We start from the raw sequence: 27,956 nt of genomic DNA, 5'->3' as shown, positions 1-27,956 counted from the left end.
GGGACAACAAAGGATACTATGTTACATTTTCAATGAACTGTATCTGCAGTGATCCACTTCCTAAAATTCTCTGTTTGAGGCAAAATTATTCATTCCCCGGGTCCATGTTCTGAGAGTTCAGTGGAGGCTCCTCCGTGTGGGGACTCTGTCAATGGCATAGCCCCTGCAAACTGGTGCTTGGAATTTAAGCTCTAATGCATTTCCCGTCTCTGATCTTGAAGTTTGCTGTTTACAATCCTTGGATCACAAGGATGGTGTGCTCCATCAGTATGAATGTGGTGTCACTTCATTTAGATGGCCTAACTGCCCTTTAGCGTCATGTACCTTTTCACTCAGAAACCCACGAACCAACCCCAACTGGAGACAAATTCATCACCAAGCTCACCTTCATCGGTGGAATGCACAGCTTTCACATCATTGAAGAGATCATGAGCCTTGTCTTGAGCTAAAGTTAGGGTACATACAAATCTGACTGAACTGCAAATTCCATTTAAAGGCACGCTTAGGAATGATCGTGTCCATAAACCAGGGACTGCGTATGCTCTGCATGCATCATCATTCTAAAGATGAGTCCATGGCAACTGAGAGTTTAATGACTGGCCAAATGTGACCCAGTATTAGGTAGAACCATGAAATTACTGCCCTGTGCCCTTTTCAGATCTGAAAGTAAACCTATTTACATGGTATGTCCAGAAAGTAGTGTCAAGATCTCAACTTCAGGAGGTCAGACCCCCAAAGCTTTTATTTTAACTCAAACACTTGAATTGCTCCCTCCAAATCAAGGATCTTTCCCAGGCCACAAAGTGACCAGTCTGTAATGATGAGGAAATCTGCAATCAACATTTGAAAGCCACACGTTCCAAGCTGATACCAGCTCAGAGGGTTGACGGGCTCTCAGGCGTATGAAACTGTACTGAGGGCGAGGCAGATGCTGAAGGTGGGGGCACGACACCACCACAGCACCTGTTAGGCTGAGTTCCTTGTACAACAAAGGCTGGACATGTGATAACTACTTTGATGTGACTCCCTTGCAGCTAGAATTCTGCTTTATCGCTTCCCTAAAGTCACTCCGTCACACGTGGGAGACACGAGGCAGCAGCTCTGCTAGGGGAAGTCGGAGCTGCCAGGAAGCCTGGTGACAGGGCTGTCATCGACCTCAGAGCATTATAGGTTCAGAGGGGCCATGCAGAACTGACATCACAGCGATTACCCTACAACAATGGAAACTTTGTTCCCTGTCTCCAAACAGTCAGAGACTTTTAAAAATTAGGATTGAGGCCAGAGATACTGCAAAACATCATATAACATACAGGATAACCCAGCACAAGGAATGGCAAAAGTCCAGAGTCTGAGAAAGCTTCCTGAGGATACCATCCTATGCAATTGGCTACTGGCTGGAGAGGGTCATGCAGGAGAAAAGGCTAGAGGATGAACGTGTCCTAGGTGGTCTGTCCCCCCAATAGGGGCGGAGGGAGAATGCTAAGCATCAATTCGATTGAGGGGACCCCAATTCTATCAAGGTCATGTGTATGTCACATGTGCATCACCTGGGTAGGACCATGAATAGGTCAATCACCTAAGCAATTCTCTCATCTGAGTGCGGGTGATTTGACTTCTCCCAAGTGTCTCATGATCCCTAGGGTGAGGACATGCCCATTCCCACATGACAGGCATGCTTTTATCTCCGTAAGGCACTTGAAGTTAAATATGCCAGGAGCTCAAGAAGGGCTCGAATTTGGGGCGGAGCCGAGGAGTGAAAAGAAACTAATGAGTAAGGATAACTGGCAGGCACAATCCTAGTTTATAGCCACACTGGAAACTCTAAAGTCAATAGCTGGCCAAGGAATTGGCTGGAAAGAGAGAAGGGTGTGTCAAAGACCACAAGAACATGTGATTACTCTCTTGGTATCTCTGTGAAGAGTGAATGAGACCTCCGTTTCAGTATTTAGCCCTTCATAAGGAATCGACAGTCACACTGACAACAGATTGGGAATGTACCTTGGGGACCTCTTTGACCTTGAGCCATCCTATCTAAAAAGGCAACAAAGAACACAGTCATAGCGCAGGTGTTTGTGTCCACCTGGCTCCTGGAGCACTCTCAACCACTTCGCAGGTGCTGAGTGAATGCGGGTTCTCCCTGTCCTTCTAAAGGCCCCATCTCCTCTCATTCTACTCTGCCCAACCTGTCAGTGCTCAGTGCAGCTCCTGCTGTGGACAGAGGGGGCATGTGAGTATCAAGGCAATTGTCTTCTTCTGGTGACACCTGTCCATCTCTATGATATTGGCTGCCATTTTGTCTCACATGACACCCCAACAGAGCTCAGCCCAAACCCTCCATGGGAACCCCCCACCTGCCTAGGGTAAGATGCTGTCTCCCACTCGGCTCCTCGGCTCCTCTGTTGACAAATCTGCCGCCAACAGATTATATTCTCAGTGTGAGGGAATCATTACCACCTGCTAATATTTTTATAGAATTTCATAAACTTGGTCATTCATGAATCATTTGCAGTACTTTATTCCAATGAAGAGTTCACAAATCACTCAAATGCTGGCAAAATGCATAATAATGAGTCATATTTCAGGAGGCTTTGCATTAATATGTCAGCCCTCCAATACTGCAAGAGCTAACTTATTTTGCCAGGTGCCGTCTCGGGTCAGGGACATGGGAAGCCCTTTGGGGCAGGGAGGCGTGGGCAGGAGACAGGGGGTTGTAGAAAAGACCCTGCTTAAAATGACATCGATCATCCATTGAGTTAACCCCCCCTCTCAGGTCCAAGAAGCCAAATCCCCAGACAGGAGACAAGGAAAGCACTGGTTGGGTTGCAAGCCTAGAAGGGGAGGAAGCGGGGGTAGGGAAGAAGCCTTTCTTAGTGATGGAAAGCACGGGGTTTTGGAGCTGGAGAGAACATGCTATGGATCCCAAATTCAATGCCCACCAGCTGCGAGACCTTGAAAGAGGTGTTTAACATGTATTTCCTTATCTACAAAACAGGGCTAATACCTCCTTCTGACGTCCTTGTGTGTGAAATGGATTAAATATGGGGACGTATAGGGAATGTTTAGCACAGTATCTGCCATGTAGCATTCAATCAACAGAAGCTTCAGTGCCGAGGCCCATCAAGGGGGGTCCAGGAACAAATGGAGCCCAGATTATTTCTTATTGGGCGAGTTCCTGAGGCTTAGTTCAGAAAACCCTTTCATGTCAGAATTGTGAGGTGTTAATAGTTCGGCATGAATGTGTGCATGGGTAGAGTAAAAAATTGCAATGATCAACAAGAACAATGCTGAAGCAATTCTAATGCCCACGAGTTCACCCAAGGGCCCCCTCTGCTTCTGAAATTTGAAGAGCATGTACCTGAAGTGTGGAGACCCAAGGCTTTTGTTTTGTTGCCCACCACACTGACCGCCAAGAACTGGAAGAATCCATCTTATCCATCCTTCCTTCTCTCATTGGGAAGAGAACCCTTCCTTCCCAGAGAGCCCGTTGTTTCTAAATAGGCCCTTGAAATGGCCTAGGATTGCAAGGTGCTCAGATACCCTCTCTCCCTCTATAAGCAGACCTCATAGATATTGCAAGGTCCCTTCTAGAGACCAGAGAGACATGGTGCATACTGCCACCATGCCAGTCACACGCAGCTTTTGAATCCCCAGTGCACAGGAAGGTGATGTCGACACTAGACTACTGTCTGTGGTTCGTATTGGGCTGCTGCGTGCAAGGCCAGTGGTTGGAAGTCACCAGCAGCTCTGGGGGAGAATGAGTCAGCTTTCTACTCCTGTAGAGAGTGACATTCTAGGACACCCACAGGGAATGTTCTGCTCTGCCCTGCAGGATCGCTCTCTGTCGGTTGACTTGATGGCGGCAAGCTTGTCCGTTTTGAGTGTGTGGCCTATTAAGAAAGCGGTAGCATGAGGAGGAATTCTGAAAGTTGCCAGGATGTCCAAAATGGGGTACCGAGTCACAGAGTGTGCCAGGTTGTGGGGAAAATGGCTGAGAGTGACTTGGTTGGAGTAGAGTTTCCACAAACATTCAACTTGTTAAAAAAAAAAGACAAAAAAAACTAAAAAGACCACCTCTGTTCAAGTCAATAAAATGAGATGCACCTGTATGTTCCTTTGAAAATGGATGTGCCTGCATGTTTCTTAGCCATGGGATAAGGAAGAAATCCAGTATTCCAGTGATTCTTAAACCCACGCACAGGAGCTCCGTCCCGGACTTCTCAGGGGACTCCCCAGCAGGGATAGGAGAACAGGTTCAGCAGGGATGGGGGGAAGAACAGGTCAAGAACTGATCTGAGATGGTTGGAAGAACTTGACATGAGAGTCTGGTCCTTAGCAGGGCTGGTGAGGACATGGCTCAGCCTGGGCCCCGTGTTGATCATCGTGGCTCAGGCTCTTGGGTGAGAATGTGTTCCTGGAGCTAGAGGTCATGGCAACCTTCACTGTCCACACTGGGTCAAACCTTTATGGAGCCCGGAGTCTCTCTCTCTGTCATAAATGGAACCTGGTTCCCCAAAATATATGTCAATTCGGCTGAGCCAGGATTCTCTGTGGTCTCTCCGTTATGTCATAATGTCATTTGGAAGTTACATCACGATGCAATCACCCCATGACGTGATCAGCCAATCAGTTATCAGGAAATTGGAGTGGAATGCAACACCTCACTCAGCCCATGTAAGGGGACTTTCCCTGCATCCTCTTATCTTACGAGAAATAAAAGGAGAGAGAAGCAAGCAGAGCAGAAGGAACCTGAGTACCACCCAGAACCAAGTACCAGGAGGAGGGTGCATCCATTGGATCCAGGGTCCCTGTGCTGAGAACCTCCTAGACCTAGAGGATGATTGATACCAAGACTCCCAGGCACCACCAAGAGACGCTGTGGTCACAGATGCTGAAAGGAGACAATGGCCTTCCCCCCCTAGAGTTGAGAAGGAGAGCTTCCCAAGAGCCAGTGCCCAGGACTCAGACCTCTATCCTCTAAAAACCATGAGAGAAGAGAGTTCTGTGTGCTAACGCCACTTGCTGGTTGTACTTTTGCTGAGGCAGCTGGGGATACCAAAGGCAATCTCCGAATGGGGCACCGAAGGACTCCCAACAAGAGTACCGACCCTGAAGACCTCAGGTCAGGTTGAATTGATTCGCCAGGCTTGCACCCCGTTCACCTCTTCATGCAGCTCACCTTTAACGGTCATCTAAGAACCTCTCCTTCACCAGTTCTCCCTCTTGTCGGGCAGCACTGTCTGTCTCCCCTGTGTCCTCTCAACTCTGCTTCCAGAATACAGAACACTTCTCCAGAGAAAACCGCTCCTCTTTCCCCCTTGCATGGCATCCCGTTAATGCCACAAGGCGGCTCTAGGATGCCCCCTCATCTCGGGACCACTGCTGGGCACTAAAAAAGACAGTCAGCCAATGTTCTGTCTGAGAATGTCCAGATGACAGGAAAGACTACCAGTCAGTGGGTATCCTTCCCACGACTGAGGTAGGAACTCTCACACTCACTGCCACAGAGTCAATGCTGACTCGGCACCTTCAACAGGACGGGTAGAAGTGGCCCTGTGACTTCCAGAGACTGCAACTCTCTTTACTGGTGTAGAAAACCCTGTTCGTCTTCTGCAGAGCAGCTGGTGGTTTCGAACTGCTGACCTTTCAGCTAGAAGCCCAACTCGTCACCACTTCCCCACCAGGGCTCCTTTGAGGTAGAAAAGCCAATGTTAAAACCAGAAAACTTAACTGGAATATACAAAAACGTTCAGAGGAGAAAAACATCTCAAGTTTAGGGAGAGCCTCCTAGGTGCGGGGTGTTGTGTTGAAGGTTTTCAAAAGTCATTTTATCTGGTGTTTTCCACTCATGAGAGGTACTATTACCATCTCCACTCCGGGTGAGAAGCACAAGGTCAGAGAGGCTAAGTGGGTGCTCCATGTGATCACAGGGACCGCTAAGTAGAAGAGCTGAGACTATAATTTCCTGAGTCCAGTGCTCTGAATTGCAGCCACTAGCCGGTGGAATTAGGAAAGGCATCACAGCTGCTGTTCCTTGTGTCTGAGCGAATATTCCCATGAAGATGTGCAATGAGAAGGGGCTATCTCCTGGTGATCCTCTGCTGGCTCTGTGGACAGCAGCAGCAGCTGGGCACCATGAAACACCAGGTGGCCTCTGGTAGCCATCAACGCCAGCTGGACCTGGGACTTACTAAAGATGCCAGCATGCAATTCCTACAACAGACTGATTCGGCCAGGGTCTGCACTGTGAGCAGAGCATTCCCCCTTGGGTGCCAACTGACAGATGGTCTCCCCATCAAGGCTCACAGCCCTGCCCTTGGAGGGGCACCCTCTTTGTCCAGGACCTCTGAGTGTAGTGCTCAGAACGGAATCTGCAGATGGATGGAGAGCCAGTCCGTCATCATCAACTCGCCATCTTCCTCTCCAACAAGCAAGTTGATGCCTCCCACGCCCTTGACCATCTACCCCTCACCAGAAATGCACAGCAGTCCAGCCAGGTGAATTAGACAAGTGTTATTTGCACGTGATGGATAAGGATGCTGGGGACCAGAGTCTGCACGGTGTCTCCCCAAGGTCACCTTCTAGTGATGACATATTCAATGAGAGCCCATGTGGCCTGATGCCTGGCTAGACCACTTGACATGACAACCCAGTATCCCTGGATTACCTGCATTCAGTAAACACAGTCAGCGGATTCAAAAGTTGAGGAAATGACAGCTGACTTACTCTGGAGATGGGATTGGGACCCAGGAAACCAAGACTACCAAACCAGGTCCTAGCAACCGGCCACAGCACTGGTTTCTAGTCCAGGGGAAGGCCCATGCAAGAGTAAGGGTGTCCAACGGCAAAGCCCATGTGCTCGGCTGGGTAGGAAGAGCAAGGAGCCCTGTCGGTGCAGGGTAAACACTTGACTGCTAAGCAAAAGGCTGGTGGTTTGAACCCACCAGCTCTCCAGGAGAGAAACAAGAGGCTGCCTGCTTCTATTAACATCCTGCCTTAGAAACCCTGTGGGGCAGATTCTATGCTGTCCTGGCGGCTTGCTGTGGCAGTGGGTTGGGACTTTTAGAAAAATTGTCCCCCTTCGGTTGGAAAACATATAGTATCTATTTGCCACTGCTGGGGACTGTCCTGGGCCAATACTAGCTCCCGAAATGATCCTTTTGCACCGAGCCTTTGAAGTATACATGTCAGAGCAACACAAGCTTGTTGCAGAAAAAACCAGGAAACATGAAGTCACGAGACCATGTAACCAACCACTCAGCAACAACTGAAGTCCCAATGGAGGGAAGCTGGCCCCTGATGGTGGGGCTAGGCTGCAGCTGCAAGCCCCCACACACTTGCAAGGGCTCAGAAAGGACCTGCCCTCAGAGCCTGCAAAGAAAGCATGGCTCTGCCCACACCATAAATTTGACTCCTGGCCCTCAGCCTGGCAGTGCGTTTCGGTGGTGTGAAGCCACTGTGAGCCTAGACCACTAATCTTCCATCCAAAACTAGCCGTAACCTTGTGAATTTTCTTCTCCTTTTCCCATATACCCATCACGATCAATATGCCGTTCAGGCAGATGCCATTCATTTATGAGTTTTCCATTTCCATCCCTCTCATGTTATCTGCCATGCGACCGAGCTTGGTGCACACGAGACAGGCATGTTCATTATTTATCTGTAAGATCCGGTCTGTAACTATGTATATCCTTACCAGAGAGTCCATGTGTGTTTCTGTGTTTGCGTGGGGTATCTTGAATCTTCCCCCCCTTCAACGCTGTTTTAAACAGTTGTAGGAAATGCCCTTTACAAGACATTAGCAATACTGATACTGTTTTATGGATTCATTTGTGTTCCGCACACATGTGTTGAAATCCTAACCCCTAGGCCCGTGGGTGGGGTCTAGTGAGGGAAAGGTCTGCGAGGTCATGGTAATGAGGTCTTGCCTGAGAGGGGTGGGGTCTACACCTGATCACTTCTAAGATGGGACGAGGAAAGAATGAACACAGCAAACACAGGGAGAAGCCGATCCCACGGGAGGAAGGCTGAGAAGCCTACTGCCAGCGAAGCCATCCGCACAGTTGGTGGCCCAGGTTGGTCCTTGAGTCTCCAGAAACAGAAGAAGAGCAAGCCCTGCTCTCCTTCAAGCCACCCTTCTGTGGGCTCTTCCCTTACAGCAACGCCAGGGAATGAGGCACACCCTACTGAGGACCAGCTAGCGACTGCTTCCACCTGCCATCACCATGTCCTGCTAGAACACTGGTTCTCAACCTGTGGGTCGAGACCCCTTTGGGAGTTGAACGACCCTTTCATGGGTCATCTGATTCATAACAGTAGCAAATTTGTAGTGATGAAGTAGCAACGAAAATATTTTTATGGTGGGGGGGGGGTCACCACCACGTGAGGAACTCTATGAAAGGGTCGCGGCGTGAGGAAGGCGGAGAACCACTATGGTAGAACATCTCCCTCCCAAAGTCTCACTGGACTTCTCGCCGCGTCCTTAGGGTGGATTTCTAAAAGTGGAACCATCACGTCTTTCATGGCTTCAGGTCATACAGCTGTCCTCTGGCACGTCTAACTCAAGAGCTCCAACAAGGCATCCTTATCAGCTCCAACAGTAATGCACAGCCTGTCCGAGAAGCCCCCCAGAATCCCCCTTCCTGCTCCCCAGCCCCCACGGGCTCAGGGTTCCAATGAGAAGATTTGGTCCCTCCACGCCATCCTGTTGGGGAACAACTCCAAACGCCAGCTCCCACCGAGACCCCCTAAAAGCAGCCCAGCCTGGCTTTCATGAGGCACGGCAATGACTAACTCAAAGAAAAGAAAGCAGTCTTAGAAAACCACCTTTCCTCGCCCGGGCAGGCGGGCGGGCGGGCGAGCAGGCGCCAGCACTCACCTGATACATCGCGGTTACCTCCCGGTCCAGGGTCTGGGTCACCGAGACGCTGCCAGTGTGCTCATTGATGCGGAAGATGCCTTTCGGCTCTTGATCCACTCCTTTCCCAGTGAGCCGGAACCTGGACCCTTCTGGCCTGTCACTGTCAACCACCTGGGAAGAGAGGCAAGAGAGAGAGCACCGTCAACAAGGGCCAGCGGTCCATCCACTGGTCACAGGTGCCAGGCCAAGAAAGGTGATGCCAAAGAAGCATGTCCCCAAAGAGCATCCTTGCTGAGCAACCTTACATCCTGATCTGCCAGGCTCTGCATCGTACAGCCTGGTGGGCTTAGCAGCACTGGGCGACCCGGCAGAAAGGATCTCAGAGAGCATCTGCTCCAGAGAGTCCAAGGGTGTTGTTGTTAGGAGCTGTTGATGACTCGGTTCCAACACACCGTGACTCTGTGGACAACAGGACGAAGCCATCCTCACAGTGGCTCTTATGGCCCAGGGCACACCTCTGTATTCTCTGTTACTCCCAGGACACACATTGTGTTCCCCCTTGAAAAGAAGATCATAGACGACTCACCCCTTACTCTATCATCATGCCCCAGTGACCCCATAGGACACAGTAGCCTGCCCCTGCGGGTTTCCAAGACTATAAGTCTTTATGGGAGTGGACGGCCTCTCCCGCACAGAGGCTAGAGGTGTACAACTGCTGAGCTGGCTGCCCAGCACGCAACCCTGTGGGGTCTCTATGGGGGGGCATGGTTGTGATGGCAGTGAGTTTGGTTTTTGGTATTCCACAGTCAGACGCTGGGAGGCGCCCACTGAAGTCCGAGGCATTTACTTGTTGCAAATCATCACAGAGCCACTCTCTGCGCTGCTTCTACTAGAGCTAGACCCTTAGCGTTCCTAAGTGCTCTGCACATTTTTCCTTTACGTTTCCACACCGGCGCAGGGGGAGGGGGGCTGTTGCGGTTTTAAGCCGCCATTGAGTTGGCTCTGGAGCTCTGGTCGCTAGTGGTTCTGCGCTGGGCTGCTAACCACAGGGTCAGCAGTTGGGAAGCTCCAGCCGCTCTGCTGGAGAAAGAGGAGGCTTTCGACCCCACACAGAGGTACATTCCCCAGAACACACAGGGACTGCGCTTCTCTGTCCTCCTGTGAGTTTGTTGTGTTTGTGTTGAGCTGGCTCCTCCTCAGGACTGTCTCCCGATGATTCCTATCTTTGAGTCTGCTTTCCTGCCCGGGGGTCACTGAGGGTTTTGTTCAACCTCACCGACCCACCGTTACTATGCAGGATGTTCTTTTCCAGAGACCAGTGTCGCCTGTGGACATGTCCAAAGCCTCGCCATCTCCCTTCTCAAGTGCATGCTGCTGGATCCTGTCTCCTTCCGACGGAGTCCCAGGGGGTGGAGCAGGCTGGCCATGGTGACAATGACCACGGAGATGAAGGTGGGCACCTCCTCCCACCTCTCCCCCCAGAGCTCCTGCTTTTCTGGAGACAATGCCAGGTCACACTGTCACTTTTAACTCCCGGATCAGTTCCCACAGATGACCATCCCTGGTTGGGAATGTGAACAGGATTTACACAGAATGCACAGAAGAGGAGGTAGGTCTGGGCAAGAAGACAGCTCGCAGGAAGGCAGGCAGGCAGGCTGGCGAGAGAGAGCCTGACGTGTTCTGGAAGTGAAAGCCATCAAAAGGCTTCAGTAAAAATGAGGTTGAGAGATGGCCACAGACCAGGAACTTTTTAGGGCACTGGAAGATGGCCAACTGAAAGAAAGGCCTGCCATTTGTAGAAGATGGTTCCAGAGCCTATTCCAAGTATTCACCTATAGTGAATGTCACTTTATCATGGATTCCCATGGGCTTAAACTCCATTATAACACACCAATCACAAAAGGTTACGGACCAAAGTGATAGTCCTAGCTTTCAGGGCATGCGGATTCAGATAGTTAAGGTTTATTGTGCTAACCTGGCCAATAAATAGATGTGAGGTTAATTGAAGGGTGGAGAGATAAATGACTCGGTGAGCCTAGCCTTTCTGGTTCTCTGGTCTCTTGTTCTATGATGGTTGGACCATGTGTGGCTGCCTTAGCGGGCAAGGCTCTCTTCTTGCAAGACATCCCTGAGGAGAAGCTCCATGGACTTACCCTGATGCAGCCCTGGGTGCTGGTGAAGCCACGTGGAGACCCTGCCAGAGCTGAGATGCTTAGACCGCCACTGGGCTCAAAGAATTTCTATTCACTGGCCTGTGAGCCTGTATTTGGCATCATTGTGTGTGTTTTGTGAGTTTGAGGAGGACTTTGTAGATTGGTGTCTGGCAAATGGGCTAAGTTGGACTTATGGGCTTGGAAGGGACTGGTTTGGATGCTTTCTGAAAGTATACTTACCCTATCTATAAAACTCGTATACATAAAATGAGCTTCTGTGGGTTTGTTTCTATAGTTTACCCAGGCTAACACAGAGACCAAAGAAATGAAAATGCATGTATCCAGACACGGTGAAGCGTGACTAGCGGTCAGCGTGGCCAGCGAGGAGGGGATGGGCCTCCTGCCAGTATAAATCCAGGATTCCCAGAGGTCATGTCTCTGGCCACCAAGCCTGCAATTCTGGTCCGAGCCGCCAGGTGGCAGTGATGCCTCAGGCAGTATCAGCCTCATTCTAAGAAGGGTTCACCTGGCCTGAGCAGCTTCTTGAATGTAATCATGCAATGTAAATTTTTGTTTGTTTGTGCTTGTCTTTTTTTCTAATAAACTGTAAAGGATCAGACTGCTCTTGTAGTAGCTAGTGGGCTCGAATGGCTAACCGTTCATTTAGCTAAGTGCTTAACCACTGAGACACCAGGGCATTACACACCAATGATCTCCTATAAGGATGTAATTTTAAGGTGTCCTGGTGGCGTAGTGGTTAAAAATTGGGATGCGACACACCTGGTGAGCAGTTTGAAACCACCAGCAGCTCCGAGGAAGAAAGACCGGCCTTTCTACTCCCACAGACAGTTACAGTCTCAGGAACCCACAGCGGTGGCTGAGTTGGCATTGATAGGATTGTCTGTGAGTTTGGAGATTGGGGTGGTGTCGTGGGGCTGTTGAGCACAAGATTAGCAGTTTGAGACCACCAGCTGCCTCTGTGGGAGAAAGACGGGGCTTTCTACCCCCATAAAGAGTTTCAATCTCATCACTCACAGGGGCAGTCCTGCCCTATCCTCTAGGGTGGCCATGCGTTGGCACTGACTTGGTGGCAGGGAGTTTGGTTCGTGTGTTGGTACCTTTCAGGTGAGCAGAAGATACCGTCTGTGGTGGGACTGAAGATCAGGTGACGGGACTCCCTTCTGCTGAAAAGAAGTTTCAACTGCGGCTCTGATGGATTTAATCCAACTCTGCCCCCACCCCACCCCCAGCAGCCCCCTAACACCTGCAGCTAAATTGAAGCTCCCAAACATCAAGAATCAAAGTTTGGCATCCCTGCACTTGGCACCCCAAATGGCAGGCAGCAGACAACCTGGTAACTATCCAGTGAGGAGCGGGTACCGCTGTTCAGATGGACACGGGCCTTAATCCTAGCTTTGCCAACAACCACCACTGGGAACCTGAACCTGGTCCTTTGTCCCCTCGGTGTTCTTATCCGTACAATGGGTACCAATCACGCCCATCTCCCAAGGCCATGGAGGATCCGATGAGAGTTTGGTCTTAGACAGCCTCTGGAACCTGGAAGACCTCTGGGGGGACAGTCACACTGGTGAGGCAGCACACACACCTGAGGATTTCCAACCACATGCAAGGACAGGGGTAGTGGCTGCCCAAGGACAAGGGGCTAGGGAAGATGGCACAGAGTCGGAAACACAGGGGGGGAGTGGGTTGAGGCCGGGCATGGAGGGCACGGCAGTGAGGACGGTGGGTGAAAAAGGGTGTGAATTAGTGAGTATAAAACTGATGCTCTGGAAACCTTTACTCACTTCACAGTCAAAAAGCTTACAATAATCAAAGCCACGGTAGCTCACAGGGGCCACCATGATAGTGATAATTACAAGGTGTTATACTTTTCACTGTTAATGGGTTAGACCAAGACCTCCGGGAAGATAGAGTATCCTGGTCATGGAGTAAGCATCGCTGTTTCGTTTTGTGTTTTGGTGGGGAGACTTAAAAAAAATTTTATAATCCACACATCAATTGGATCATATTTGTACATATGTCACCATCATCATTTTCTAAACAGTTACTTTCTATTTGAGCCCTTGGTATCATCTCTTTTTTTTCCTCATGACCCCTTGACACATTATAAATTATTATTTTCATATCTTACACTGACTGCTATCTCCCTTCACCCATGTTTCTACACACACACACACACACACACACACACACCACGAACCTTGATGATGGGAGGGGAGGAGACAAGTTCCCTGTGGGGAAGGGAGGGTGGGAAGAAGGCACAGGTTTGTTCCAGGCCAGAGTGGGGCTTACTAGGGGTGCACAAGAGTCATGGGCAGTGTGGTTACCCAGGGCAGACCTCAGACCCTCCTCCGCCAGGTGCCTCTGCAGGTGCCCTCCTCCTAATGGGCCGACTGCTCCCTGGGGGGTGGAGTCAGCACCCTTCCCTTCCTTTCCCCGACAAAGGCTTTCTTTCGAGGTACCTTTGGGGGGCCCTCAGAGTCCCAGCTTTTCCTTTAGTACTTCCTAATGCTGGGACCCTATCAGAAAGTTCCTCATGTTGTGGTGTCCCCCAAACCATAAAATTATTTTCCTTGCTACTTCATCACTGTGAGTTTGCTACTGCTTTGAATCGGGTGATCCCTGTGAAAGGGTCGTTTGACTCCCAAAGGGGTCTCAACCCACAGGTTGAGAACCGCTGCTTTAGTGCCTGATAGCTTGACCCCTTTTGTCCCTTAGACTTACAAGATGTTGCCGTGATTGTTAGACACCAGTGAATCGGTCCCACGTCATAGCCAGATGGTGAGCCTTCCTCTCACATGCTTTGAGCATGCTAGCAGGAGAGACCAAAGCCAAAACTGTACCTGAACTCGCTGCCATCTTGTCCATGATGGCTCCTAGTGACCCTACAGGACAGGGCAGAACAGCACTGTTCATGGGAGTAAGAACACCCTCTCTTTCTCCCACAGAGTGGCTGGTGGTTTCTAACTTTGAACCTTGTGGGTTGAATCACAGCCGGACTCTTACCCCTAGGCCACCAGCCCCTGGAGAAGGACCATGGTGGGTAAAGTGGAGGGGCAGTGAAAAGGAAGCCCCCCCCCCCCGGGATGGATGGGCTTGGTGGCTGCAGCAGCGGGCCGCAACATACGAAACAATTGGGAGAACTGGGTGGCGACGGGGTGGTGTGTCCTTGGCTTCACCTGGGGCTGCCCTGAGTCAAGGCCGGCTTGGCTGCACCTCACAACCACCCGACAACACAGCGACTCCAGGGCAACAGAACCAAACACTGCCCGCTGGCACTGTCCTCGCCATCGTGGCCATGTTGGAAGCCACAGTGTCGTTCCATCTCACAGAGGGTCTTCCATGTGACTGATGGTCTATGTTGCCGAGCCTGATCTGAGAACGTGGCCGTCAAAGCCCTGAAAACTGCCCAGTGGCTACTGGGGCCTATGGTTCTCTTGTCTGATGCCTGATGCGGGGGCGCAAGCACCCCAGTGTGCCCCTTCTGGCCACAAAGCCCCCCACAGAGTTGCTTACAGGTGCAGCAGCTGTTTAACACCCATTATACTGCATAGCGGGGCTTCACCATGAGCTGGTCTGTCCTATTATTCTTTGTAATTCAACACTTTTCTTCACAGTGGGGCATGGCTGCTTTTTTTGGTCTTCAGAGTTGAAATTGGGCAAGGGAAAACAATTTTAAAAAGGTAATGAAGGGAGAACGAACTTGGACCCCAGGTGCCCAAACCCTGGGAAAAGCAAATAAATAGCACATAGGAACCTCACTGGAGACCTGGCGATGGACTCCTGGCTGGGTTGGGGTGGGGGCCAGCACATAAGCGCACCAGCTGTGTCACTAGGCAGAGCAGGGACCAGAGTCTGCTGCGCTTGAGAGAGAGGCGTGTGGGGGCGCTTGATAAGACCATTGTATCCCCCCTCTCTGTCATCTCTATTAAATGGCTGGGCAGGACGACGATGATGTGAGGGGTCTGTGTGCTATGAGGGGATTGGATAGCGTACTAATCATGCAAACAAGGGTAAATGACACCCAACAGCACATACCGTGGGTGGGACTCTAAGGTGATGGCTGGCCCATTTGGTCATCCTGCTAGATTTAAAAGGAGTCATCTCAGAAACAGAATGGAGGCATCTACTACCATCAAGAAAAACATTTGGGGACATGTTTAGACCTCAATATCTGGGACCCCCGAACCACCTCGATGCAAGAGACAGAACTGTAGCACCAGGAAGCTGGAGGGGGGCAGAGGAGCAGTAGCAGCAGAACCCAGAGCTCGAGACAGAGCAGTCGGCTTCCCAGCCCAGGGAGGAGAACCTTTCAGGCCCTCTGGAAGGAGCCTGGGTGGCAGAAGCTAGAGCTGGGGGTTCCTATCCAACAGTGCTGGAGCAAGCAAGAAGCCAAGAAGCCTTGGGCTAAGCAGCCAAGTACCAGTGAGAGATCTCCCTGTGGAGATGGCTGAGGGGCAGCTGTCTCCCCGGGGCACCTCTCTTGGGAGATGGAGATCGGCACAGCTCTGGTAACTCTACTCCAGCTTTTGTATATAAGAATTTCCTCAGTTTATCCACAACAGTCTTCTTTCTCTCCCCGGCCCCAATCCTGGACTGGAAAGGGATCAAGTTATAACACCATCAGTCCTTGGCTTAGGTTTGCATCATAGTCTTGCCTGTTTGGGCCTCAGGAACCAGAACAGAGTTGTCAGATTGCAGTCAGGTTGGTTCTCACTCAGAGCAAAGCTGTGTGCAACAGAACGAAAGATAGCCTGGTCCAGCACCACCCACGGTGGCAATCCTTATTGTGGAAGGGCCTGCTTTGTTTCAGTACACAGGATGTCTCCAATATTTCCCATAAATATTTGCTCTATGACAAGTCAACAGATGCCTCCAAAGCCTTCTTAACTACATCTCCATTATTACTTGCAACCATTGGAAAATGCATGCCCGAGACTCCAACTCACACAGGAGCGAGACCACCACCTCTCCTCAGCCCCCTATTGCCCTCGGTCAGTGCATGCTTGTCCTTCTGCAAGGGTCTACCCTTGCTCTTATATCCCCCCAGTTGACACAGCCACCGTGAGACTTCTGAGAGACATGGCAGCTCCTCGTTCCCCCCTGGGCTCTCGCCTCCCAATCTGTCCACTGAGGGAGACCTCTCCTCATCTTGTCAGATGTAGAGTCCAGTTGGTCACTCGATTCAGTTGCCCTGACCCTGCTCTGCCCTCAGTCCTTATAGACTTACTGGGCTCCTGTCTCGCTCTCCAGCAGGGTCCATTAGCATGAAGGCGGCAGATGGTCTCTCTGTGGCTACTAGTAACAGTCCCTCGAGCGATACTTCCGATTCCTTATTGGCTTTCCAGTTTCCCGGGCTTAGAACATCGGCGACACTTGAGCCGTGCTTTGAGTGATTACGTCCAACTTTACTTGCACATTTTTATATGATCGTAAAATGCTCCATAAACTCACAAATTAAAAATAAAAACAAGGTCTGTTGTACATTCTCAGCCCCCCGCCCCCAGACAGCCACGTGACCAGGGCAGCCTCAGTACCTTTTAATTCCTCTGTTTACGAACCCCCAGCGGGATCTTCCCAGACACTGGTCATCCTTAGAAGAGGGTTGGGGGATGGGGTGTCCATTCCCTGCCTTTCTCATCGGCACTGGGATCCTTTAGGCCAGGAGTCTCTAAGTCAACACAAACACACAGTACCCCATCCCCTTCCGTCCAACAGGACTGCTGAGACCCTGATGCCACGCTGGTTGAGCAATGAATCGGCTACTAATCAAAAGTTAATTGTTCTAATCCACTGATTGGTTCTTGGGTGGTGGTGGTGGTGGTGGTGGAATGTAGTGATCTGATCCTGTGAAGATAGCAGCCTAAGAAACCCAATGGGACAGCTCTACACGGTCCTGTAAGCCCTCCTGAGTGGGAATCCACTTGATGGCACATGAGGAGGAGGAGGAGGAACAGGAAGAGGAGGAGGAGGAGGAAGAAGATGACAACAACAACATCAACATGGGAAGTCAGGAGGCTTCTTCTTCTCTTAAGATAGGAAACTACACATGGAACATAACCACCCCCCCCAATAAAATTAGCAAATTATCAACCCGTTCTCCCCATGCCCTCGCCCTCCACCCCCTGAGAAAACAAAACACAAATACTACTAGAGAAACTAAATCGCCTGTGAACATCTTTGGACGATGAAAAACAAACCCACGGCCAGTGAATCGATCCGGACTCAGGGCGTCCCTCTAGGACAGAGGAGGCCTGCCCCTTTGGGTTTCCAACGCTGTAAATCCTGATGTGAGCACGCAGCCTCATCTCTCCCTCCCTTGGGTACTGAAGATTGGGTTAATCACCCCCGCCTCTTCATCCTGACAACATTTCTAGTTTTGAGAATGAGTCCATGATTAGTTCTCATCATGTTTACACCTGCAAGAGGAATTATTTGAGCTGGACGCACATACTAATTATAAATTATTTTCTACTCCAACAAAAGACACACACACACACACACACACACACACACACACACCATGTCTTGCTTTCATCTTTACTTGTTATTCTTTTAAATTGTGTTTATCATTAGATGGATGCTTTAGGATGATCTATACCCATTAATTAATTCCCAGTTGTGGGTTAGTCCTTGGCATGCCCTTGAACTTGAAGATACATGGCCATTTGGCACTGTAGACAGCTGTTATTCCCATGCTGTCACCCCCAGGTGATATATAGCCTCTGGGTTGTGAATTCACAGAGGACTAAGAATCCTAGAACATGAGGAGCCAAGGATGGACTTAGAGTCCTGCTTATCCAGGGAGGCAGAAAACCAGCTGGTTCTGACTCACGGGGGCGCTTCAGGACATGGCAGAACTGCTCCTGAGGATTTCAGGGACTGCAGTTCTTTACTGGGGTAAGCACCTCATCTTTCTCCCACGGAGTGCTGACCTTTTGAGTGGCAAGACAAAGAATAGCTCCTATGCCAGCAGGGCTCTGACTACGCACCCGCTCTCCTTCATTCAGTGAATGGGGCACCCACACGCATGCTGGAGCCTCACCTTGCAGACCGGTGGTTTCACATTAAACTGGGGATGGCTGTGTTTCTCAGGGACTTTAAAATGCTTTCCATAGTCTGCGAAAGTTGGTTAGGGTAAGAGTGGGGTAATTCTCTCAGGAAGGAAAAAATCAAAGTCCAAGGCTATAAGATGAGGGGGATATCTGATTCTATCTTCTTACCCTTCACCATCTACCTGCCGTATCATCGTGCCAGCTGTTTCCCTCATCTTTCATAGCAAAGACCTTGACATTCTGCTTAAGCACAGCTCAAGCTGCCTTTCATAGGGCCTGATATTGTTTTCACTTTTTCTGAGGACATTTTATAATGTCTGGTCTTAACATTTAAGTATTCATAGGACTTTATGTATTTGTAATTTATCATGGAACAACATGGCTTATAAATTTTCAAATTTTGAAGATTTAAGCAATCTATTAACAACAAGCCCAGAGCCCTCTTTTCTTCAGGCATACAGAAGGAGTGCATATTCTCTCATTGTAGGCCCTTTTGTTCCAGGTGTCCCAGTAGTCATGGGTTGTATGGTTCAGAAAGGATATATATATATATATATATATATATATATATATATATATATCCTGGCTTCCACCACTTGTTGGTTAGTTTGCAGTACCATAGTGGCTTATGTGTTGCTGGAAACGGTGTCACTGGCCACCAGCCATGGGGGACAGGTTTCAGCAGTACTTCCAGACTCAGACAGACCAGAAATAAAAGTATGGCAATCTACTTCTAAAAACTCTCCGAGTCTCAACATCATAATGTCAGATGCCAGGCTGGGAGATCAGCCCCCTACACTGGAAAAGATCCATTACTCTTGACACAATTCTGACTTACACAAGGGTCCCAGAATGCACAGAGTTCACAACATGGACTTGAGCATCCCAGTGGCTGTGAAGATGGTAAAGAACTGGGGAATGTTTTCTTCAGGTGTACATGTGGTCACCGGGATTCTGAGATGAAATCAAGCTGATGGATGTGGTGAGGTGCTGTTGACCCCACACAGAACAGAACAAAGCACCGCCCGATCCTGCTCCATGCTCACAACTGCTGCCAGATTGCAGACCGCTACTGCAGTCCTGTGTCTATCCAGAGCCCACTGGACGTCAACCGACCACCACCACAATCGCACATTTTGAATGTATTATCTAGATCCTCTGTCTCCTGGTTTACATGCTGACTATTAAATATGCCATCTTCTAAAAGAGATATTTTAGTGTCATACAATTGCATTTCATAAACCCCCCTCAATGTTCCTGTTGTGGACCAGGAAGGGTTTCGTATAGCAAAGGGATGCACACTGGGCTTAGATGAACAGAGAATGTGTGTAGTCTGTGTGTCATGTAATGGCTCGGGCAGGTTTCCTAGACAGCCATTGCGAAGGCTTTCTTTGGAAACTAAAATGAAGAAGCAAAGAACCAGGGAGGTGGAGAGGAGATGGGCTGTTGGACTCACCCCTGCCCTGCATGAGTCACCAGGTAACTCCCAGGCTGTATGACTGGAGGAGCCTGATGAAGGTTTGTTAATATCTTGCTAGCCCAGACCACTGTGCACTCAGCCTGCGGTTAGCTCCTCCCCGGTAGCTTGAACAAGATGCTTCCTTCAAGGACACTTTCCTCTGACAGGTTGCCACCTCTCTTCCTTTTCTTCCATTCAAAATACTCATTGGCCATTTCTGCGTGTCAGGGGGACTCACAGCCCTCACAGGTCCACAGTGTCATACATGTTAGGAACCCTAGAGAGTAGACCTTAGGATGCATTGGAAAACAATGCAGCTGATTAGAATAAGAGCCGGTCATCTCTGGGTCGCCCCAGCACTGTGCTTTGCTTCTCTGGGTTCAATGTCCCTTCATTGTCAATTGCCATCAAAGCTGTGACTCCCTTCGCAATACAAGAGAATGAGTGAGGATCTTGCATGTCACTTCCTGCGTGGATCGTTAGTGTTAGGCTGTGAGATTGACTCCCCAGAGCACTGGGCCTGGCACCCTCAAAACACTGTCCTGGGCCATGCCTCTTGTTCTATGCAAAACACGATGGTCCCTGAAACTGTGCCCATGATCCTGGAATGTCCACATTTTCCGTCTCTTTTATTCATGAATGGGATAGTGAGTCAGGAATACCCATTGATCCCATCCCTATAGGTTCTTCTTCTCTGCACATCAGGGACGTGCTTCCTCTGCCACCTGAGATTGGATGTGGCTACGTGTCTGATTTGAAGCCAGAAAGTACAAGTAAAAATGAAAGGTCAGTGTCGTGTCAGCCACTTCTGGGCAAAGTGTGTGCTTAATATGCTGTCTTTGCCTTCTCCAAGGGCCCAGCAGAGTTCAAATAGCGGCTGTCCCACCCTCCTGGGTCCCAGTGAGAATAATGCTGGGGGGGGGGGGGTGCCCTCACCTAACCTTCAATGGGCCCTTCCTTGTTCCTTTAACCACCGCACTTTGGCGTGGCTCATCACAGCAGACAGTAATCTGCTCGTGACCAGGACACAGAACTTCGGAGGGCAGTGCTTGGGGGACAGTTAAGCCATTTTGACTTCCCATATCACAGCTCCCAAATCTCGTGGATGAAGTCCCTCTCCATGCTCTACAAAAAGCAGGCAAGAACAGCGGTCCTAAAAGGTTACCTGAGTAAACAGTCCGAGAGCTATGGAATGCTCAGATACAGAAGGGCGCTCAAGCGTCTTTTAAAGCTGTGCCAGACTTCTAGCTATTAGCCGATGAGGATGATGGTGAGTCCATTGCCGTTAAGTCCATTCTGACTCCCAGCGACCAGCCCCATAGGACAGCAGATGCCGCCCATGGGACTTTTAAGGCTGCTATCTCGACAGTAGTATACTGCCACATCTTCCTCTCACCCAGTGGCTGGTGCTTTCCAACCACCGAGTCTTCAGGTAGCCGCTGAGCCCTTAAGTGCATGCACCACCACGAGTGCTCAATGATGATACCATCACTACTCACTGCTGTTAAGTCACTGTTGGCTCATAAGGACCCTATAGGACTGAGTAGACCCACTCCATTCAGTTTCTGAAAGCTCTGAATCTTTACAGTAGCAAACTCCTGCCTCATTGTCCAGTAGAGGGGCTGGTGGATTTGAACTGCTGATCTTGTGGTTAGGAGGCTGCTTCCTTAATGCTGAGAGGAGTTTCCATTTCCTCAACGGAAACTCTGGGTCACACTTGTTGGAAGCATTTTATGTACACATGTCCTTTAATCCTTACAACAACCAGTTGGTATAAGCGCTGACATCCACTCTTCTTACAGATGAAGGAACCCAGCCCAACAATCCTTGCCAAAGTCAAGCAGGTAAGGACTTTGGACTGAATGAAAGCATCTGGAGCCTGGCTCTTCTCTCTCCTGTATGCTACTAACTGACAGGTGGGTGCTGGCGGCCTGGGTGGAAGTGCCTACACATGACAAATCAACAAGGCTGCTACACCAGGGGTTGATGGGAGGTCTCTCAGTCTGGACTCAACTGTGAAGTGCTCAGTTCATCAAGATGTTGGTCAGAAATATGCTTCTCAGACCTGTGTTTGTGGCAGAGCCACAAGTAGGGGACTTGACACCTCAATTCCCAGATTGGCACGTGCCCAGTGGGTCACCCCGATGAGTGGACTCAATGCCAATGAGTTTGCTTTTTGGAGTGGGCTGCCTGCTCCCACTGTGCATCAAATGACCAGGAGGCGCACCTTTAACTTCTCACACTTCCTGAGCTTTATCACCGTAATGGTATCATTGGGAGGTTTCTGCACGCAGTCTGTCATCTAAAAGGACATGAAATCAACCGCACCCTGGGACGCGGTTGGAGTGTACACTTCCTTCTTTGCCACTGGTTTATACCTCGATATTGCTCCTTCCTCTCCCTTTACACCAGCTCTGCATTTTTTCAGACTTCCTAGAGAAATGTTAAACCAAATGTTTATGCACTCATCTGAACCACGGTTCAAAGAAAGCAATGTAACACAATCAGCATTACGGACCTGGAGCTATTCCCATTTGGAAGCAATAAACACGAACAATTGAACAATTTCTCCCAGGAAATGCGCGCCGGCTGCCCTTTCACTGAGACTTTCAATGCTCATTCATATTATTCTTATAATTCAGGACAGATTTTAAAGTTAAATCAGATGCCTGGAAACACATGCAGGGTCGACAATAAATGAAATTTCAATCATGTTCAATTGGAGGCCCGGCATTACGGTTCGTCTTCTATGCACATTGGTTAGGAAGGAGCACACGTACGTGGCTTTGAAGTGGCCTTGTTCCCAGAGTCAAATTATTCTCCCTCACAAACGCTCTGACTCTGAATAATGCGTGTTGAGGGTTCTCCTCGATCACCAACACTCTTAAGAAACTTCAGGCTCCCTTCACAATGCCTGGCATCCCTGGGAGTGGTGCAAATGGTTAAGTTCCTGGCTTCTAGGTGAAAGATTGATGGCTCAGCTCACTCAGTGGCACATTGACAGAGAGGCCCAGTGGTCTGTTCGTGAAAGATCACAGCCACTGGCAGCCCTATGGAGCTCAGCTCTGTTCTGGCACATAGAGGGTCCACAGGAGCCGGAATTAACCAGTTAGCACCTGGTGTGCTTTCCTGTCTTGGTGTTATTTTAGAATTGTAAAACAATTATTTAGAATTGTAAAACAATTTAGAATTGTAAAGCAGCTAAACTGATTGTAAAACAAAGAAGCTGAGATGGGGTGGCATGGTGGGTGCAACAATAGGTTGAAACAAAGCAACCGGAGTGGAGATGGCACAGGTGTGGGCAGTGCTTCATTTGGTTGTTCATAGTCTCTACCTGTAGTTCATTGAGTCTCTATCTATAGTTCATAGAGTCTCTAGCTGTAGTTAATTGAGTCTCTACCTGTAATTCGTACCTGTAGTTCATTGAGTCTCTACCTGTAGCTCATAGAGTCTCTACCTGTAGTTCATTGAGTCTCTACCTGTAGTTCAATGAGTCTCTACCTATAGTTCATTGAGTCTCTACCTGGAGCTCATTGAGTCTCTACCTGTAATTCGTACTTGTAGTTCATTGAGTCTCTACCTGTAGCTCTACCTGGAGCTCATAGAGTCTCTACCTGTAGTTCATTGAGTCTCTACCTGGAGCTCATTGAGTCTCTACCTGTAATTCGTACTTGTAGTTCATTGAGTCTCTACCTGTAGCTCTACCTGGAGCTCATAGAGTCTCTACCTGTAGTTCATTGAGTCTCTACCTGGAGCTCATTGAGTCTCTATCTGTAGTTCATAGAGTCTCTGTGAGTTGGAATTCCCTGCCTGGCTCAGTGGGAGATTCTTCACCTTCCATGTGGAGGGCTTGAGCTCCATTCCTGATCATTGTGGGAGCTACTACCCATCTGTCAGTGGAGGTCATGTGTGTCTATGACACTGAGTGGATTTCAATGGAGCTCACAGGCAGAGAAATAGAGGGCTGTTGAGAAACAGAGGGCTACTTCTGAAAACCAACGAGTGAAACCACAACTTAGTGCAGGTCTGGTCAGTATAGGGCAGCGTTTTGTTCCACGGACAAGCATCACCATGAGTTAAGGGCAAACTGGAAGGCAGCTAACCAAACAGGGACAATAACACCAATAACAATATGTGTGTCTGTCATTCCCAGCCTTCACCCTGCACATAGCATGAGAGCCAAATTCTTTGCACAGCACAGTGGGGTCACACCTGAGAGTTTGGGTGTCCCACTCCTACCTGTGGGGTCACTTGCTCCCTAGTGGCATAAGGGATGGACCATCCTGGCACTTTCTGACTTGAAACCAAACATGTTTGCCCAGCTCATGGGTCTTTTCCCCTCCCTCTCAGCATAGCTCATTCCACCCCCAAGTTCTCTTGTTGTTATAAGCTTATCACAGATGTAAATCACAATGTTCTCAAGAGTAGGAGAAAAGATAAAGGCAAAAAATAATGCAACATCGCCAAGAAAAGAATATTTTTTAGAGTTCCTGCACTCTAGCAATTCTGTCTTGAGGAAACAAATCTATTATTTAATTTTAGCACCATGGAGGTGCTAGTGGTGACTAATGGCTCCTCTTCTAGCTTCCAGTCTCTTTCTAAAATATTAATGCCGGTTGGATACCTCTCCTTGGGGAAGGCAGGTGCTGAATCTTTTATGGGCTCCTGAGTCCCCTTCCGATAGAATGGCCTCTAGGTGTCTTCAACTGCTGTCACTGATGTGCTCTGGATCATTCCCAGGGGGCCCGCGGCGAGGGAGGGGAGCCACACAGAGGGCACAGCCCCTTTCGCTCCATGTTCTACACCCGACTCTTTCCATTTCCCCATCAGGATGCCCCTCTTAGCTCTACACTCGGCTTGGAGACGAGTCCTAAACAAAAGCCCCAACAAGACACCTGACTTCAAATCACACGTCACCAAGGCTACCAACAGGTCATTTCATAGTTAGCTGCAAATTGTTGACGTTAAGCTCTAGGCACTATGCCCCCAACTTATCCATTCCTGAACAGGCTGTCATTTTGTGGGCATGCTCATGTGTGTGTGTGTGTGTGTGTGTGTGTGTGTGTGTGTGTGTGTGTGTGTGTTTCTTCTTGTCACTTGGGGTACAAGACAAGAAGGGGCAAGGGCATTATTCCAGAACCAACTAACAACAGTAGCCCCACAAAGGGTGAATTTGACAAAGAACTTTTTTGTAAAGTTAACTGGGTTTGTTTCTGGCCCCTTTAAGGAAACCAAGGGAGTCCTGGTGGAAGAGTGGATTATGTATCAGGTTGCTAAACACAAGGTCAGCAGTTCAAAACCACCAGACAGGTAAGTAAGGCTTTCTACTCCTGTAAAGAGTTAGTCTAGGAAACTCACAGAGCAGTCTAACCTGTCCTATAGACTCACTATGAGTCAGAATTGACTCGATGGCGGTGAGTTTTAGAAAACCAAAGCAAGCTTCCTGGGGAAACTCTGGAAGGACAAACCCAAGTACAAGGTAGGGAGACGTCTCCCATTTAACCATGAAGCCCACTTCAGCAGGCCCCTGCCACTGTTCTAAATGCACTGCTTGTGTGTTTCAGAGGAGCAACAATGGCACTGGTGGCTATTTTGAATGGGCATCTTTATTTCAGATTACTGCAGCTCTGCCTGCTGGTCTTGGTGCTCTCGCCCGTTGTGGAACTGCTCCTGAGGGTTTTCTTGCCGCTGTCCCTAGGCAAGCAGATCCCCACACATGCTTCCTCCATGGAGCTATGGGGTGGGCTTGCATGATTGCTCTTCCGGCTAGCAGCAGAGAGCCCAGTGCTTGTCCCCCCTGGGCTCTGTTCTGGAGATGACTGCAGAATTGCAAACAGTTGCAAGAAATACCTTGACCCAGTTGTCCCCAAAGATAACCTCTTATAAAACTATAGCAAGATCATCACCACCAGGTTATAGACCTCCAGGCAATCCATAGATGATTCCTGTATTAATCATGTTCCGGTGCTAGTGTATTTGAGACCCAAGCCATGGTGTTTTCAAGGGCCTCATAGGCACGCAAAGGTTGTACACTGAACAAGAACACCGAAGAGGAATCAATGCTTCTGAATTATGGTGCTAGAGAAGGATATTAAAAAGTACCATGGACCATCAAAAGAACAAACCCATCTGTCTGGGAAGAAGTATGGCCAGAGTGCCCCTCAGAGGCAAAGCTGGCAAGACTTCCTCTTACATACTTTAGACATGTTGTCAGGAGAGACTAGTCCCTGCAGAAGGACATCATGTGTGGTCAAATAGAGGGGTAGTGGGAGAGAGGAAGGCCCTCTGCAAGATGCACTGACACAGACAATAGCTGCAATAAGGGGCTCCGTCACAGGAACAAGGGTGAGGATGATACGGGACCAGGGAGTGTTTTGTTCTGTTGTATATAGAGTCACTCTGGGTCGGAACCAAGTGGATGGCACCGAATGACAACGACAGTGTATTTGTGGCAGTCTTAGTTCCATGTGTATTTTTTCCCATGCTGTTTCATCACCTGGGCAGGTCCCCACTCCACCGTCATTATCCAGCTGAAGAAACACTTCCCATGACTCCAGCACTCCTGCATACTGCTGTCTTAGTGAGCCCAGCTGCCTGTCTCCCAGCTCCTTCAATCCTGGCACTTACTGGTCTATTTCCCATTTCCATATTTTTCCCTTTCAAAAATGCTATAGAAATGGAATTATACAATAGCTAGCCTTTGAAATTGGCTGGGTTTTGTTTTGTTTTATTTTGTCTTTCACTCGCAACATTTCCTGGATTTTTCTAAGTTCTTGCTTATACTCCTTCAGTTTATCGTAAGTACTATTTTTCAAAGATACTCTTTTGTTGGTTTATAATATGGTGGTATTGTGTGTGTTTGTGCGATGCTGAGAACTATGCTGCCGGTGTTTCAAATGCCACCAGTCTCGCCCACAGTGGTCAGAGTTCAATGGAGCTTCCACACTAAGATGCACTGGGAGGAGTGACCTGGTGACCCACTTCTGAAAACCCTCCAGATCGTAGCATCTTATCTCATGTAGTTCCATAAGACGAGGCCTCCCAACTTAGAAGACCCTCGAGATGCAACTGGAAACAAGCTTCCACTTCAAATCGAGTCTGCTTAATGATGTAAGGGGGGTAGAGCATTTGGGATCATCACAGGATGATGATGAATTATGCAAAACGAGAAGAAGGAGCTACGGGCATCCATTAGTAATCAGAACTTGAAATGGATTGAGGACGAATCAAATAAAATGTAAAGTTGTCCAAAATGAAATGCAATCGTTGAAGATCGAGCCCCGGCCTCGGCATTGGGAGCTGAGATGGACTGTCAGTGACCAGCATGGAACAGATGGTCATATGACTTACTATGCCAGGAGTTTCCAAATTAAGAGGAAAGACTGAAATAGCTGCTAAAGGTACATTTCACAATCAATTCTAGAGTCCTAGTCTGCAAGCGACACAAGTCCCAGAAAGAAGACACTCTCCTGTGACCCTCTTCAGATTTGCTCACCAGTCACTATTGCCTAAGAGGAAGAGATGGAAGGCTTTTTTGACCAACTTCTGCAATTGGAAAATGATCAAACATGTAGTCAAGATGTGTTGATCGTTATTTCTGGTTGGAATGGGGAAGCTGGAAATAGGGGAAAAAAGGGAAAAATGGAAACAACAAGACTTCATGATGTTCTTTTTTAGGGATAATGACTTATTTGTCAGAAATACTACTTTTCAACATCAATTGTGACTATATACAGGGAAGTGGCCACCTTGAATATACCTGGAATTAAATAAATTATATCTGGAGAAAGAGGCGATGGGGCTCATTAATGTAATCAGTTAGGCAGGCCAGAGGCAACTGCTGAGCAGACCATCAGTTTGCTCACATGCAAGTTCATGTGTGAGCTGAAGAAGATGAGCAGGAGTTCACCAGAGCTGAAGCACGCCCTTCAGTGTATGCCAGGCGGCTTCAGAAAGCCTCTCCAGCACAGGTTGGATGCATCCAACATGTATGACCAGGGACCTGATGAGTGGTGGGAGGACACCGTACACAAAGATTGTAAATGATCATAGAAATGCAGACTAAAAAGGTGAAACTGATGTCAGCAGAGACTCTGAAAATTGCTCTGGATTTGAGAGGAGAAGCTAAAGTGAATGGAAGGAGGTGTGGTCGAGTGGTAGTTGTGCTTTGGACTGCTAACTGCAAGGGCAGCAACTGGAAGCCACCAGCAGCTCCACAGGAGAAAGCCCAGGCTTTCGGTCAGGGGAGACAGTCCTGGGAACGCACAGCAGCAGCTCTACTCTGCCCTACAGGGTTGCTGTGTTAGGGTCAACTCAGTGACAGTGAGCTTGGTCTTCTTTGGTAGTTTTGAAGTCAATGGGAAAGACCCCATGAAGGATAAAAGAGGAATAGAAGGTGTCATGGAGCCACT

The 27,956-nt window shown here is 49.0% G+C and overlaps 1 protein-coding gene across 2 annotated transcripts in view; it reads right to left on the bottom strand.

The window, feature by feature from the left end:
* Positions 1-27,956, bottom strand: part of CDH13 (cadherin 13) — a 1,090,774-nt gene that overhangs the window by 488,220 nt on the left and 574,598 nt on the right. For both annotated transcript variants that reach the window (XM_075536309.1, XM_075536308.1), the window contains exon 5: positions 8,876-9,028. In XM_075536309.1, coding sequence (XP_075392424.1) covers positions 8,876-9,028 — 153 coding nt within the window. The remainder of the gene's footprint in view (positions 1-8,875; positions 9,029-27,956) is intronic.

This window comes from Tenrec ecaudatus, chromosome 18 (assembly GCF_050624435.1).
Source record: "Tenrec ecaudatus isolate mTenEca1 chromosome 18, mTenEca1.hap1, whole genome shotgun sequence".
Taxonomy (NCBI): domain Eukaryota; kingdom Metazoa; phylum Chordata; class Mammalia; order Afrosoricida; family Tenrecidae; genus Tenrec; species Tenrec ecaudatus.
This window is presented reverse-complemented; position numbering and strand designations above follow the sequence as displayed.